Consider the following 16617-nt stretch of genomic DNA (forward strand, 5'->3'; position numbering starts at 1 on the left):
CAAAGTATCAAAGAACAAGAAATTTGATGAATGCACGAATGAGAGAAGAGAACTCTGAAAATGATATTATTTTCAAAGACACGTTTAAGACAGCTTAGAGACATTCTGCTACCATTACAACAACATAACTAAGGCCCAAAACCAGTCTGTGTCAAACTGAATGAAGCTAAAAAATGTTCTGATCCTATATATGGATAGAATGAAGAATAAAAAATACTTGGAAATGAGGAGTTAAAGGGATGTGATGTCCACTTACACTGATTAAAGCATTTGCAATGAAAGCAAAATTTAACGCTGCTCTATTAAGGGCCAAACGTACTGTGATCATTGTGAGATGCATGTAATAACATAAAATATGGAGGAGAAAAAAAACTAAAAACACACAAAACCCTGACGCTACTGCCAGTCCCACTTGCATCCTTTGGAGTTTGATAATTTGTAGCATTTTCCTTCTTTGTCAACTAAACATAACCAAATATAAAGATTTAAGAATGTGAATACCTATTTCATTTTTTAATTTAATGGTATTTAATGGTATAATTATTGTAGTAATTATTAAAAAATTTAAAAAAATAACAATATTACTTAAGGAATTAAAATGATCTAATTTCAGGGTTACATTTTCAGACTTTTCAAGCACTCAGGACAGAGAGAGAGAGAGAGAGAGAGAGAGAGAGAGAGAGATGCTCTCTTGACCATGACCACCAGTTTTTCTCTAATCTCAAAAAAAAAAAAAAATACAGAAAATCACTCTAACTCTCCTCACTGGGCCCTTCTCATCTCCCCTCTACCCCCTGCCCTCCCCTCCTGTCCTCTGTACTGTCCTGTTCCCCTCTTTTCATCCAACACTCACACTCTGTCACACCTACACACACACACACACACACACACACACACACACACACACACACACACACACACACACACACACACTGGGTGGCCAACCGGCCTGAGGCTGCTTTTCATAACGCTCTAGATAACACCCACACGTCGGGTTCAAGAGGGGCAGAGCCATTAGATGAGTTAAGTTGACGCACAGCCGCTGCAGTGTGAAATCACTTAACATCAATGTGAATGTGCTGATGACTCAACAACTGCAAATTGGAGGGAGGGATGGAGGGATGGAGGGATGGAGGGATGAGGACAGAGGGGGGCAAGAGGAGAAAAGAAAGACTGAGGACAGAAATGTGTGGAAGTAACTAATAACAATTCGAACCTTGTTCACACACACTCCATCTGACTGCCACATCAAATTTTCTGGCAGCACTTGTGGTTTCCCCCCTTCACACGTGTAAAATTTTACGTATAAATTCACTACTTTTAGCCAAAATGTAATGAAATAAACCTGTGTAATAATTTAAGACTATCCTTAATCTTCTGAAATGTGCTGGAAGTTAGGCAACAAAATTATTTTAACATTATTTGTCCTGATAAATACAAGACAAGAAGTTGCAATTCTGTTACACGTCAGATTTTTTATTTTATTTTATTATTTATTTATTTATTTATTTTAAGAACCATGAATGATTTGAGTCAAAGCATTTCATATCAATTTACACAGAAGTCAGTGTGATTTACTCTATTCATTCTATTGATTTCTTTTAGCAGATCTATTTGGTTGAACTGTCACACCCCTCGTTCACACAGGATATGATGGCTCATGACAGGTGAGGCAAGAACAAGTTGTGTTCAAGGTTTTCGGCAAAATAACAGCATTGGTACTTAAGTGTGCTGGTGCCCTTTCCATACCAGATCTATAAATCAACAATGTATGTGTGTGTATGTGTGTGTGTGTGTGTGTGTGTGTGTGTATGTACTGAAGTGTACATCGTGCTTATGATGCGTTTCTTGTGTCCATTTGCAGTCTGTTATTGTATGAGGGTCACTCATCTCTCAGTGTCAGCGTGCATTCATAGCAGAGTGTGTGTGTGTGTGTGTGTGTGTGTGTGTGTGTGTGTGTGTGTGTAATGTAGATCCTTGCATACATGTATGCACACACAGTTTTCTGTGTGTATTTATGGTGCTTTTGCAGTCATTTCACCCTTTGTGCACACATATTACTGGGCACATCTCCAGCAAGTCTGTGTGTATTCCGTGCACTTGCATCAATATGTATACACAAGTTACATAAACTTTCATCAAGTTAGTGCAACTCTCTCTCTCTCTCTCTGTGTGTGTGTGTGTGTGTGTGTGTGTGTCCAGGCACATGTGAGTCCAATCAACCGCTCTAGCGTGGCATCACATTGACAACGCGAGGTGTCAATGCATATTGTCTTTGCTTCCTCCTTTATTACATGGGTGTGTTTCGATACTCAAATCTGATTGGTCAGTGAAGGCGTTCAGCAGTCCAATATTTCTGAGCAACTGCTGTTGTTATGAACAGTTGTTACTTCAAGCAGGGTTGATACTGTGTATCACTCTTAACAGAAAGTCCAGTCCATTTACTCCCATTAATCAAGCTCGCTAACAACATGGATACCAAATCAAATATCACGGTAACATATGAAAAAAGTAATGTGAAATATATTGTAACATAGTAAAGTAGAGCTGACTTTAAAGGAATGCTCCAACATTTTGGGCAATATCCCCTTTTTCCACCTTACCAACACCAAGACAAGATGTTGCATAACATCTTCACCGCTGTAGGTCCAGTGGTTCAGTTCCTATGGGTAGAATTTTGTGTTAGCTTTGCATAAGACTTGAAGTCTATGGGAACTGTTAGCCTGACCAACGATTTGACTACGTCAAAGTGAGAAAAAAAGAACTTTACAGCAGTTCTGAAGCTGACCTATTTACACAGTGTATCGTGTATTTGAAATACACATCTCGGATTTTATTTTAACCCTAGCCCTACCCATAGACTTCAAGTCTTCATGCTAAGCTAAAATTTATGGTCTATTTGTTTTAGTGGAGCCCTTAAGGCTAATCAAATAATTTCAAAATTATTATCTTGTGTCAAATTATTGCTTTCTTTCATAAGCACGTGTATGATAACCGTGAGCCCTGAAACCAATACTCTACTGATTTTGTTTGTGTCCATAAAAACTAACACTAGACCTGAATGGCTAACCTACACTTAAACCCGCCAAACATACTAGTCTACCTTCTTCCTTTCCTATGTTTTCTTCTTTCTTCTTCCTTTCTGAAATGGTCAAAGTTTAGCCTCCAGCTATGACTCAAAAGTTTCATGTTCCCCAAATAAATTCAAAGTGATATCCATGCTGTAATGACATTTTGGCTCCAGCAGGTGTTAGCTATCTTAACTAATAATACTTGAAGTGAGCGTTCTGGCAAAATTACAGAGTGATAAAGAGGCAGACAGAGAGAGAAAGCAGGATGGCCAGAATCAAAGTGAGAGGGAGAGTGAGAGAGAGAGAGAGGGGGAGGGAGAGAGAGAGAGAGAGAGAGAGAGGATGGAAATTGTGCCTGCCCCACTGAGAATGACAATCTGTCACAACATGCTGCGTACATAAACACATGCAGATACACACTTAAAACTAACTAATAACCTTGGCCAGTGGTTGGTCGCCAGTGGCCGTGTTGCAAACAGCTGAAAAATACATTTTAAAACAGCAAATATCCCCACTTGATGAGGATTTAAAAGGCGACTTTGCAGTTGTTTATCACCATGCTCTCCAAGAGAGCAGATCCACCAGTGGTCATTTTCTCCTCCATTTCCATCTGCCTGGCTGTGTTCACACTCAGTTTGTTAACATCAAAAATTAATAACCATGATCATACATGGTGAAGCTACCTCAAATCCCCCAAAAAATGAAAAAGTCAAAAACAGCCCAGAGAACACTTACCTCATATCATTGGCTGCATCCTGGCAAAATCTGACATTTGAATAAAGTTCAGCATTCAGAATTCTGTTCTCAGAAATAGACTGGCAGAACATCGATCACTTTGCTCCTTTGAGAATGTTCCTAATTTTTCTCTTTTCTCAATTGGTACTCAATTGGAAAAAATAAATACACACACCTGCACTTGAGCGTGGATCAGGCTGCATATTTTTGTCCAAACCTGACCTGAGACAGGGACATAGTAATCGAGCCTGACCCCAACCCGACAGACATTCTTTTCTTTGTGTCCAAACCAAACCTCATCCCAAGCCTGAGATCATGTAAAATCCAGCACTGTACAGAAAGTTGCCAAGAATTTCACTAAAATAACGTCCACATGTGCAAACCTGACCCGAACCCCAACATAATCTCAAAATTTTTGTCCAAACGTGGCCTGACCCATCAGACTCGGGTCAGGTATCCACATTCTAACCCATTCCCACACCCACACAGTGCAGTCACCTGTTCTCCTTGCCGTTTTGCAGCAGCGAGTGTCTGTCTGTGCTGGATCGGTCAGTACACACATATGTGTTTCTTCGAGTCATGGCACTGGCAGGGATGTTATTCTGGAAGATAAGAGGAAGAAAAAAAAAGAAGAATACAAAATCACACAGATTTATTAATTAACAAATAATCAGTGCACAATTAAGGGGGGCAGTTATTAAAGGGAGAAACAGAATGTACTAGAAATGACAGCTGAAGTTGACAGTAGTGAGGATGTAGATGTAGATACAAAAGGTAGTTGTTAAAAAATTGTTTCTCAAAGTGTTATATTTGTGATTAATGTTTGTTGTTCCACTAATTAAAATAGTGTTAACATTTTAACCAACATCAGACTGACTCACTCCACAGTTGGTCCCTGAGAGACTTAAGCTTGGGGGTCTGTTGACACAGGATTTCCTTGGTCTCTGTAAGATTAACTAGAGATTTCTACAATTTTGTGCTGGTCTCACTGGTGCTGTGTGGAAAGGAGATACCTAGTAGATACCTGCTTCACTGACACTGCTTTCCTCTGACAGTCAAGCTCAGGCTCCTCCAGGTGCTCTCCCTAACAAGCACCAAGAAAACCACACAACTTGTGTATTCTATAACTGATATGGGTTTTATATGACAAGTTGAGCAGAGAAAGCCTCTGTAAACAGCTAGACCACCATGAGACACAAACTTTCCACTGAAACCTGACCGCTGAAATCAACTTTTTATTTTTTGGGGTCCAAGCTCAAATGGGCTGGGAGCCACGATTTGCAAGCGCAGCGTGGTTCCCAGTACGAGCGGTGCTGGGAACCCTGTTGAAATTACTTGGATTTTGATTATTTTTTTAGGGGACCAAGCCTGACTGGACCACGCTGCGCCTGCAAAGCGTGGCCTCCAGTACCAGCGATGCTGGGAACCCTATTGTTTGATGTTATCGGATTTTTATTATTATTATGTGCTTGCCTACGCAATACACACTAACGGCGGAATGTTCAGAGAGACTGCCAGGGTTAAAGTCCCCTCTCACCGACACAGAGATATACACACAGCTCTGTATCTCTGTATCTCGCCAATACATCCCAGCACTCATCCCAAACACCAATGCAAACCCTAGCAATCATCCCAAACACCCTAGCAATCCCATAGCAACCACCCTAAATACCATGGCAACCACCTAGCAAGGCCTTAGCAACCATCAGGAACACAATAGCAACTGCCTAGCAGCACCATAGCAACCATCAACAATACCATAGCAACTGCCTAGCAACAGCATAGCAACCATCAGGAACAGCATGACAACCGCCTAGCAAGGCCTTAGCAACCATCAGGAACACAACAGCAACCGCCTAGAAGCACCTTAACAACCATCACAAACACCATAGCAACCGCCTAGCAACCAGCCAGGACACCATAGCAACCGCCTAGCAATGCCTTGGCAACCATCAGTAACACCATAACAACTGCCTTGCAACGCCATAGAAACCACCCAATACACCATAGCAGCTGCCCACAGAAATCCTAGTGGCCACTAAAAATATGATAACAATTGCCTGGAAAATACCCGGACCACAGTAAATGCCTGCCAGTCCCCTAACAACAGCAACAGTTTCGCAAAATGACTAAAAAACAAACACAACCTACAAACGGCATAGGGCTGGCAGTATACCACATGTTATGTGGTATACTGCAACAGTCAGCAACGGTGGCAAGCACATTTAAAGATTTTTCATAAATTTTAGCAAAGTCTAGTTATTACTATTATTTTATTTTTTTAGTCTTACGGTTTGTAAGACTTATACAGCAGAAATTTTACACAAAGGTTCAGACTTGAGCAGGAATCTCACTCACCAAAATTTACACACATCCACCAACAGGTGGCGCTCTGATCAAGGTAAACGCGTTTTGGCCGATAACACCCAAACCATAATTTGCACATTCAAATGCCTTGTATCTCCACGTTCTGTGGATAAAGACAAATCTCATGATATAGGCCATGCCCATTTGCACTTTTTTTTTTTTGCAACATCGCAAAATTTGCGCGACCCAACTTTTTGAACTCCTAGGCCTTAAATCCGATCCACACAAAACTTGGCACACAAAATATACGGACCCTCAAATTTCAATATGACAAAACATGCCAAAGTTATAAATTTTTAACTTCCTCTCAGATACGTACAAAACAGGAAGTGCTTTATATCTCTGCAACACTATGTCCGATCAACACCAAATTTATCAGACAAGCGACCCATAAGACACTGAGGGTCTGGATTGAGGGTGTGGATCGGCCAATAGATGGTGCTGTTATGCTTGTTTATTTATATCTTGGGAATTGTTGGTCCAATTTACATGAAACTTGGGGCAGTGGTTTCTCATACAATAATGACACTATGTGCCAATTTTGGCGTAAATTGTCCACTCAAAAGTGCTTTTTTTGCAAATAAAACTTTTTTTTAAAAAAATTTGTCAATAGGAATAACCCTTAAGCTCCATTTAGCCGTTGGTGGCCGCAGCTGATACTGTCTTTAAGAGGATCTAGCGGACTCAATTTTGAAACCACAAGAAAAGGACAGATATCATTTGAAACTAGACAATCAGAATCCATTGGTGTCAAGTACACCATGCTTGGTATATGGCAAGTGGGCTAAAAATAGCTAAAAAGTGAGGCTAAATTCTGGCCTATATGTCCCTACATCAGAAAAAGGGTATTTTGCTGAAAACATTAGGGTCTTAATTTAATTGCAGCATACTAGTGCCCAAATCACACAGTGCAATACAATTAGGTGCTTAATTAGGTGGCAGATAAGAGGTGTTTTAAAAAAAAACTGGACAAGCACCACAACACTCAGTCAGTTACAGAAAAACATTTCAAACTCAATTCATGATACTTTGCTGTGACTGAAGACTAACTCCGCCCTCCTGTAACTCCTTGCAGGCTAAAAGAATTTCTCACCCTGACTATGTGACCTCAGATGGTTGCGACTCTGCCTGTGTCTGCCGTGCAGTGCATTAAAGGGTTAATCTCATGTTAATCTGACTGCTGTCGTCTTCAACTACCTCCACTCCCCTAAAACTCTCTGTCACGTGTTAATCTGGCAGAATAATGCTAATCTCCGTATTCCCTGCTGGGTTTCCTCCTGCTTCATCTAGTCTATTATTCATCTGAAGGTGTGGGAGAGAGGGGAAAGATTTGTAAGAGTGAGTTTTTCTTGTACATGCTACTACGTCTGTGGATGTGTGTTTATATATGAAGGCATGTGTAAGTTAGGGTCAACAAATCAATACGATCCAGGACAGCAAGCTGATTTTTGTGGTACAACTGCAGGATGGGAGAAACAGAACAATATTTACAGGTTGCTTTGGGATCTAACTATGAGCATCTAGGCCTAGATATGAAAATTTATTAAAAGCACAATTGTGTCCTAAGTGCTTATTATACTTTTGTTCTTACAGCTCACTAGAGGTTCATGACTTATAACATGTAGCCAATCAGTTGCATACAATGTGACTGCCAAATCGCATATGGTATCTATACTACCTACTCTGTCACTATTGATATTTCCACTTTACAGCAATCCACCAGAACAGGACAAAGATCCCTTTTTTTCAATGAAAATCTAAACTATATGGCATATTTTAACATATATTTACTGAAACAGAGGGATGACATGATTAGACCTACTCACACTTAAAAGGTAATTTATATTACATAACCACATATTTTTATATTTCTTATTTTCCCTTTAAATTTCTTAAAAATTTAAAATTGCCCAAATTGAGTCTGTTGCAGTTGCTCAAATAAGAATTTGAGCAACTGCAACAGACTCAATTTCCCCAAAGGGATCAAAAAAGCATTTCTGATTCCGATAAATTCCAGTTACAGCCAATAATTCACAACATATTTTAGAAATGTTCAAAGGAACCTAAGGAGTTTATTGCAATGCAGGACATTATTTTCAGGTGCAGGATGTGGGACAAAGGGTTTAAAATGTGGGACTGATATGCATAATTAGGGACATTTGGTCGACCTAGTGTGCGTGTGTGTATGTGTGAGAGGCATGTTAATCTACACAGTCTCCATAGCATCTGTGTCAGCGCAGCCCCACAGACGTACAACCAGAGAAAATGGGATTAGGATGAGGACTTCACCACTCGACTCTGTACCTGCTTGTAAGGGTTTGATGGTGAAATGTCCCTTACTTTACTGAGGATGGCAACTACTGAGGAGTATGACCAGCAGGAAGAAACACAGCATCCAAATTTCAGCAGAGCTCAGAGGGGAATCTATATCTGTGAGACATAGGTTCCCCTCTACCCTCAACCAGCCCAAAAAACAAACTGACATCCACCCACTACATAAATCCCCAAACACCTACCATTAAGAATACAATAAGGGGTGGTGTCCACAATTAATGTATACACAATTTACAGGCAGTCCTCTTTACAATTACACCTGTCTCCCAAAGACGATATTAACATATTTACATTTCACTCAGACTAATTTACCATATCTTTAACAGTCAAACAATAAACCAACAAAAACCAACTCATTTCCAACCTGCCCCATCTCTTCAGTCCATTTGGTTTACCCCAGTGAGCCTATTTAAACACACAAGGACCACGTCAGCAACACTCTCATGGGTGCACCTCCATAAGGATGTTGGTCCCAGGAAACACCAGAGAGAGAGAGAGTAATCAGAACTAGAGTAATAAACATCTGAAAATAAATCAACTAATGTATCAATCCACCACACAGTATCCATCTTCAGCAAATTAACACATTCAAAAGAAACTACACCAAGAACATGCATTTCTATTGTCTGCTCCTCCGTCGTAAAGTATGCGGCTCGGGTGGCTTTTTCCATGTCTGCGATTGGTCGGATGCAGCAAACACCACCCTTTTTATGTGAGCGTGCACAGATCTAGATTGGAAAACCCTGGGTTCAGTTAGTGAGTTGATAACCGGCTTCGTGGTTCTGAAAATCAGGATTGCAGATGTCTGGTTAAGTGAAACCAGATAACTAAGAGAAACCCTGGGTATGTTAATCCAGCTTTATGGTACAGGCCCCTGGTATAAATGAAGATGTATTGATTAGGCAGACTGTTGTTGTGCTGTTGTCCATTTCTAAGGACCATTGCACTGTTACTGCAGTCATTCTACTATGGCATGCTCCTTCACAATCTGTGGTATTTTAGCATCTCCACCAATCCTAAATCACTTGACATTAATATCAAGCCTGTGGTTGGCTTGGCCAATCATAGTAAATTCTAACCCAGCTGGCTTGATTAAAAATGGTGAGCTGCCAGTTAAATGATGGTCTGCTGCCAAACTCTGAATCATTAATGAACCATAAAAATCACAAACAGGATCAATCTGCATATCAAAGCTGGATTTTTAAAATTCAAACCGGAGGTGATTTACCCACTCATTTGCTCTTTTACTGGAATTACTATTATTATTATTGTTATTATTTTATTTATTTATTTGTTTTTGTAGTAGTAGTAGTACTAGTAGTAGTATCATTCTGATGATTTGGGTCTAGCCACTGCTGCAACATTCCCAATTTGTGATACCATGAAATTGATTCAGCTAGACCAAGAGGATCCCTTGGATTTTATAAATGAGTTTAGACTTATGAACCTCTTGCTTGCTTCCTTGTTTTGTATAATTTATTGCAGCTAATATTGTACTGTTTCAGTCTCTGTTCTTACAGTGTCTGGTTGTTATAATGTCATATGTCTTTTAAGAATTAATTTGGTTGCTGCTTTGTGTTTCTTTTTTAAACAAACACAGCTACTTGATTCCTTTGAGCATGTGCCTGTCTGCTTTCTCTATAGCAGAGAAAACAATTATTTTTATAATATTCCTCCTGCGTCAAAAAGCTTTAGGTGTATTTACACTTAATCCATAATGCATCTGTGTTGCTCCTGGCTATGTACATACAGTGCATTCAGAAAGTATTCAGACCCCCTTCATTTTTTTCACTTTTATTATGTCTCAGTCTGATGCTACAATCGTTTACATTCATTTTTTCTCTCATTAATCTACACTAAGTGCCCTATAATGACAAAGTGAAAACAGAATTGTAGTTTTTTTTTTTTTCAAATTTATTAAAAAGGAAAAACTGAAATATCACATTGACCCTCACATTGGGTCTGAAATTTAGCTGAAATTTAGCTCAGGTGCCTCCCGTTTCTCTTGATTGTTACTGAGATGTTTCTACACCTTGATTAGAGTCCACCTCTGGTAAATTAAACGGATTGAACATGATTTGGAAAGGCACACACCTCTCTATAGAAGGCCTCACCGCTGACAATACATATCAGAGCAAAAACCAAGCCATGAGGTCAAAGGAACTGTCCGCAGAGCTCAGAGACAGGATTGTTGCAAGGCACAGATCTGGGGAAGGCTACAAAAAAATTGTGGTGCACTGAAGGTTCCCAAGAGCACAGTGGCCTCCATCATTCTCAAATGGAAGAAGTTTGGCACAATGAGTACTCTTCCAAGAGCAGGTCACCCAGCCAAACTGAGCAATCTTGGGAGAAGGGCCTTAGTAAGAAAGGTTACCACGAACACGGTGGTCACTCTAACTGAGCTCCAGAGATCCTGTGTGGAGATGGGACAGAGCTCCAGAAGAACAACCATCATTGCAGCCGATCTGGGCTTTATGGCAGAGTGGCTAGATGGAAGCCTCTCCTTTGTGCAAAACACATGAAAGCCCGCTTGGAGTTTGCAGAGAATCATCTGGTCTGATGAAACCAAAATTGAACTGTTTGGCCTCAATTCCAAACGTTATGTCTGGAGGAAAGCAGGCAGCAGGCATGCAAACAGTGAAGCATGGTGGTGGCAGCATCATGCTGTGGGGGTATTCAACTCTGTGAATGTCCTAGAGTGGCCCAGCGAGAGCCCTGACTCGAACTCTATCCAATATCTCTGGAGAGACCTGAAAATGGCTGTCCACCAACAGTCCCCATCCAACCTGACTGAGCTTGAGAGGATTTGCAAAGAAGAATGGCAGAAAATCCCCAAATCCAGGTGTGCAAAGCTTGTTGCACCATACCCAAAAAGACTCAAGGTTGTAATTGCTGCCAAAGGCGCTTCAACTAAGTACTGAGTAAAGGGTCTTAATACTTATGTCAATGTGTAATATTCCAGTTTTTTCTTTTTAATAAATTTACAAAAAAATTCTAAAATTAAGTTTTTACTTTGTCATTATGGGGTTCTGAGTGTAGATTAATCAGGTAAAAAATGAATTTAAACGACTGTAGCATCAGGCTGAAACAAGACAAAAGTGAAAAAAGTGAAGGGGGTCTGAATACTTTCTAAATGCACTGTAGTTCCACACAAGGACCCTGTAGCTGAAATTTACTAGATCCCATTGAAAGACTGTTTTTGTTTTTATCTGATTCACATATAATTAGGAAAAAGACAAGGAAAGAAAATGTTCAGTTTAGGTTATGCGTGCATAATCCACAGAAAAACACAATAAGTCTAATGCATGCAACATGATATGTATACAACTGACTGACTGAACGTACATTTACTCTGGACAATCAATCAGACTCAATCAGAAATGTTCCTCTAACCGTGGTAGAGTTCACATCCTTGCGCCGGTCAGGGATCTCAGCCTTGTTGGGGTTGTGGGCGGAGCTGACCAAGGGGCTGGAGGGGGGTTGGATGCTGCGGGAGCCAACTGCATTGGTGCTTGCTTTGCGGACCGACAGGCGCTCCTCCTTTAGCCCCGCCCCCTCGCCCACACCGCTGGGACTCCGCTTGGGATGGGTTGATCCTGGCACCGAGGGACCACCTGAGAGAGAGAGACAGAGACAGAGGGAGAGAGAGAGAGAGAGAGAGAGAGAAAGAGAGAGAGAGAGAGAGAGAGAGAGAGAGAGAGAAGGAAAGTGAGAGGGGATAAAGGAGAAGAGAGAAAAAGAGATTTTAGTGGGATTCATGTTTTCCACTATTTCAAAGACAATCAAAAATTTCATCTGTTTTATGTTGCAGGGGAAGTGAACATAATCCAGATGACGTTCTTTATGCTTCTGTTTCTGGTTGCTATTTCTGTTTTAATGTTTGGCCTTACAGAAGTCGGAGTGTCGTCTCTGGCGGTGGTAGGTCGAGGCGCTGCGCTGTGCCTTGTGGCCTGTGGAAGACGAGGAGGGGCCGGATGAGGAAGATGAAGTGGAGTGTTTGCTGGTTCCGTTGGTGATAGTGCCAGGCCGGACCCGGGCCAAACTCAGACTGCTGCCTGACCGGGACTCACTGCCCTCCGACTGACACAGAGAGAGAGAGAGGGAGAGAGAGAGAGAGAGAGAGAGATTTGAGAAAAACAATATTTGTACAGTGGCTACATTGAGCCCAGACACCGTAAGGGCCGTATCTTGCGCCCACGCTACCTGCTATACATTATGCTGACTCCGTTATTTGCGCCTGGCGGTGTGTCCGTGGGCGTGTTTTATGCGCTTGCCCTACAATTGCTATCTTGAGCACACACTTTAGGGAAAGCGGATAGTGGGTGCTCAGGACCACCCGCTATCTCATTCGGGCTTTTACAAGAGCGCACCCAGGCGACTTCAATGCGCGCCCCGACGGAGGCACGCATGCGGTCGGACTGATACCGGAACGCCGTCGGAATGGACTGAGTATATTACTCATATAGACTGTTTAGAGGAAAGACTGTTTTAACTTGGACACTTACGCCAGTGTGTTTTATTGTTTTATCATAAGCCAGCAGCTGTGCTATATTTTTATTCTTACTATTTTATTTGCCCAATCTACCTTGTCAGTAAATTAGTTTACACATAGTTCCACCTCTGCCTCTTGTGTCTGTTTGGTGTGGCGTGGGGATTTTACTCAATCAGTACAACCTTGTGACACGTCCACTTGGACACATGTGGACGTGCACATGCCGCTCCACCTCCCGAATTAACTCGCCTATAACATAATGTATATACATGTATATATATATATATATATATAAAGCCACCTTGCTTTAGCCTCAGTTGAACCCCTGAGAAAATCTGCCTCCCTCTCTCCATCACGGGTTTCGGTTTGCGGATTTCGGATAGCGCAGCCTGCCCTTAAAGGCAATGGCACCTGGCACACTGATTGGTTTAATTGGCGTAATGCCCAAACCACGCCTATGCATAATATAGTGGGTAGCGCAGGTGTTTTATGGATAACGGCAGGTGCGCAAGATAGCAACTTTTGCTAAATCCCCAAATAATGGGTTTAGGGACTCTGGCGCAAGATAGGGCCCTAAAAGTCAAAGTCAGAGTCGAAGTTCAATCATAGTCATGTCTGAAGATGTTAGAGACCACATCAAGACCAATACCAGACCAAGAATCAGACCAAGACCAAAGAGCAAACCTAAATGTAACTAAACCTGCAAGCAGGTATGAGTGGGGTCCAAGCCCACAGTTACCGCTAAGCTGTAGTTTGTTGCCAAAAAAGGGAGATCTGCAAGAACTAAAGAACTGGAGACCTGTTTCATTGCTGTGTGGGGACTATAAAATCCTCTCTAAGATTCTAGCCTTCAGACTGAGAGAGGTGATGAGTGAGATCATTCATGTTGACCAGACTATCACTTTGAACTTCGGAATGTTTTGGAAGTCTCTGGGTCATTGGGTATAGATACTGGTCTTATTTCTATAGACCAGGAAAAAGCTTTTGACCAGACTGAGCACAAGTATCTGTGGCAAACTGTAAGTGCTTTTGGGTTCAGCCCAGGTTTCATAGCTAAGATCAAAGTGTTGGATGGTGACATTGTGAGTATACTAAATGTTAATGGTGGATTGGCTGCTCCTTTTCAGGTAAAAGGGGGGGTGCGACAAGGATGTTCACTTTCGGGAATGATGTACTCTCTCGCCATTGAACCGCTGCTTCACAAACTAAGAAAAGAACTTTCAGGTGTTTGTTTCCCTGGCTGTACTTCAGCTGTTAAAATTTCAGCATACGCGGATGATGTAATTGTAACAAATAAACAAAATGAGAATAATGAGAATATGAGAATAATATTGGCCTTTTTTAACAAATTGTCATCAGCCAAAGTTAATTGGAAGAAAAGTGAAGGTGTGATGGTGGGAGATAATTTGAGAGATGAATTGCATCTACCAGGAGGGTTAACATGGAAAAAAGGAGGGATAAAGTATTTGGGAGTTTTTTTGTGTGAAGAACTCTTTGCAAAAGAACTGGGACTTAGCCATGACCTATATCATGATCCACCGAGCACGTGGATATAAGGCATTTGAATGTGCGTCTTAAGGTTTGGGAGTTATCAGCCAAAACGCGTTGACTTTGATTATAGCGCCACCTGTTGGTTGATGCGTGTAAATTTTGGTGAGTGAGATTCCTGCAGTCTGATTCAGTCTGAACACGTGTGTAAAATTTCTTCTGAATAAGTTTTACGGATTGGGCTGCACAGTAAAAAATGTTTTTGGCTTGGGTCGTCAGTGGGTCCACGGGCTTCAAAGTCCCTAAAAAGGTGACAAAAAAGTTTTTTCTTACATAAAAGCACCATCTAGCGGTTGATTTGCGTCAGATTTGGTGAGTGGATTTTGAATGGGAAGTTTCGTGGCAATCAGACACACTGTCTAAATGTGAGTTTTGGTTTTGGCACCCCCTAGTTGCAAATTGGCTCCAAATTCTGTAAGGTCCCTCAGGGGAGTTGGAGAACAAAAGAGTTCAAGTTTGTTGTTACTTGGACTTACAGTTCCAGAGATATGACAGCTTCCTGTTTAGGTACGTTTTGGGGAGGAAGTTAAAAATGTGTAACTTTGGCATTTTTCATCGGATCAAAATTCTTTTGATAAGTTTTTGGTTTGAGGGTCCATAGATTCTGTATGCCACATTTTGTGGCGATCAAACGTATGGCCTAGGAGGAGTTCGAAATTCTTGGTTACATGAATTTTGCAATTTTGCCAAAAAAAAATTTAGGTGGAAATGGTCGTGGCCTACATCACGTGATTCGTCTTGGGCCATCGCATGCATGGATATAAGACATTTGAATGTGCGACTTACGGTTCGGGAGTTATAGGCCCAAACACATTCACCCTTGGAATAGCGCCCCTTATTGGTCAACGTGTCATTTTTTTGCGCCTGAAGTACATTGCAATTAATAAACCATAAATATCAATAAAAATCTTTTTTAAAAATAGTTTTAGGGCTGTTAGGGAAACAGTTGAGTCAGAGGTAACAAAGGTATAAGAGCAAGTTCAAAATGTCAACAGTGTTTTTAAACACGGGCTCAACAGCAAGGACACACTTGAGTGCTAACATACTGTATAAAATTCCTTGCTGTAGGAGGATCAATGTCATAGCACGCCACTCCCATTCTGCCTCAGAGACGTTGTGCACATGCAAGCAACTTAAGAGGGGATTCTATCGTGTGGACAGTTAATTACCGTCACTCAACTGGTCCCTTCTGTAATCTGTATTTTATATACCCTTTGACGCAGCAGTGTAAATGTGTAATCCTGTTTATGTAATACAACTTGCTATCATTGTGTTTACTCTGTTTACTGGTTTACCTGTGCCTCCTAAGATGAGATAGCCTTCATTCACTGCAATAATACCAAAAGCATCGCTAATTTGAATAGCTGACCAGTGCAACGCCAACAGCTTAGCCCAGTCATGTGACCGGCTACTTGTTGAAGCCAGCGCTATATTAGTGCTCCATTTATATGTGCAATTTGCTCCCTTGTGGTTATTTAGTAGTATGACATTTATTTGGTCTGCACTGTTAAATTCTCAGTTGATGTCACTGTTACGTAAATATTGTTTTTATGATTCTGTTGCAGATATCACAAACCACACACACACACACACACACACACACACACACATACACACACATACACACACACACACACACACACACACACACACACACACACACATACCCAAAAGTTGGAACTAAATGCATTTTTGGAAATAAATGCTTCATCTGAAGGACAGAAGTTGCTGCGTTTTCTCTGACGGGAAAATTAGGCCAGTTGTGCAGAGCCAGACGATACTCACCCACACTGTTGTCTACACATACAGTCACGGACGAAAGTATTGGCACCCCTGGAATTTTTCCAGAAACTACACCATTTCTCCCAGAAATTGTTGCAATTACAAATGTTTTTGGTTTACACATGTTTATTTCCTTTATGTGCATTGGAGCAACACAAAAAAACAGAAGAAAAAAAGACAAATTTGGACTGGACAAAATTATTGGCATCCTTTTAAAACTGTGGGTAAATCATTTTATTTCAAGCATGTGATGCTCGTTTAAACTCACCTGTGGCAAGTAACCGGTGC

The 16617-nt window shown here is 41.1% G+C and overlaps 1 protein-coding gene across 2 annotated transcripts in view; it reads right to left on the bottom strand.

Annotated features, from left to right (window-relative positions):
* Nucleotides 1–16617, bottom strand: part of mark4b (MAP/microtubule affinity-regulating kinase 4b) — a 96909-nt gene that overhangs the window by 16162 nt on the left and 64130 nt on the right. For both annotated transcript variants that reach the window (XM_030066305.1, XM_030066306.1), the window contains exons 12-14: nt 12398–12587; nt 11901–12121; nt 4305–4408 (exon numbers count right to left, since the gene is read on the bottom strand). In XM_030066305.1, coding sequence (XP_029922165.1) covers nt 4305–4408; nt 11901–12121; nt 12398–12587 — 515 coding nt within the window. The remainder of the gene's footprint in view (nt 1–4304; nt 4409–11900; nt 12122–12397; nt 12588–16617) is intronic.

This window comes from Myripristis murdjan, chromosome 13, assembly GCF_902150065.1.
Source record: "Myripristis murdjan chromosome 13, fMyrMur1.1, whole genome shotgun sequence".
NCBI classification, from domain to species: domain Eukaryota; kingdom Metazoa; phylum Chordata; class Actinopteri; order Holocentriformes; family Holocentridae; genus Myripristis; species Myripristis murdjan.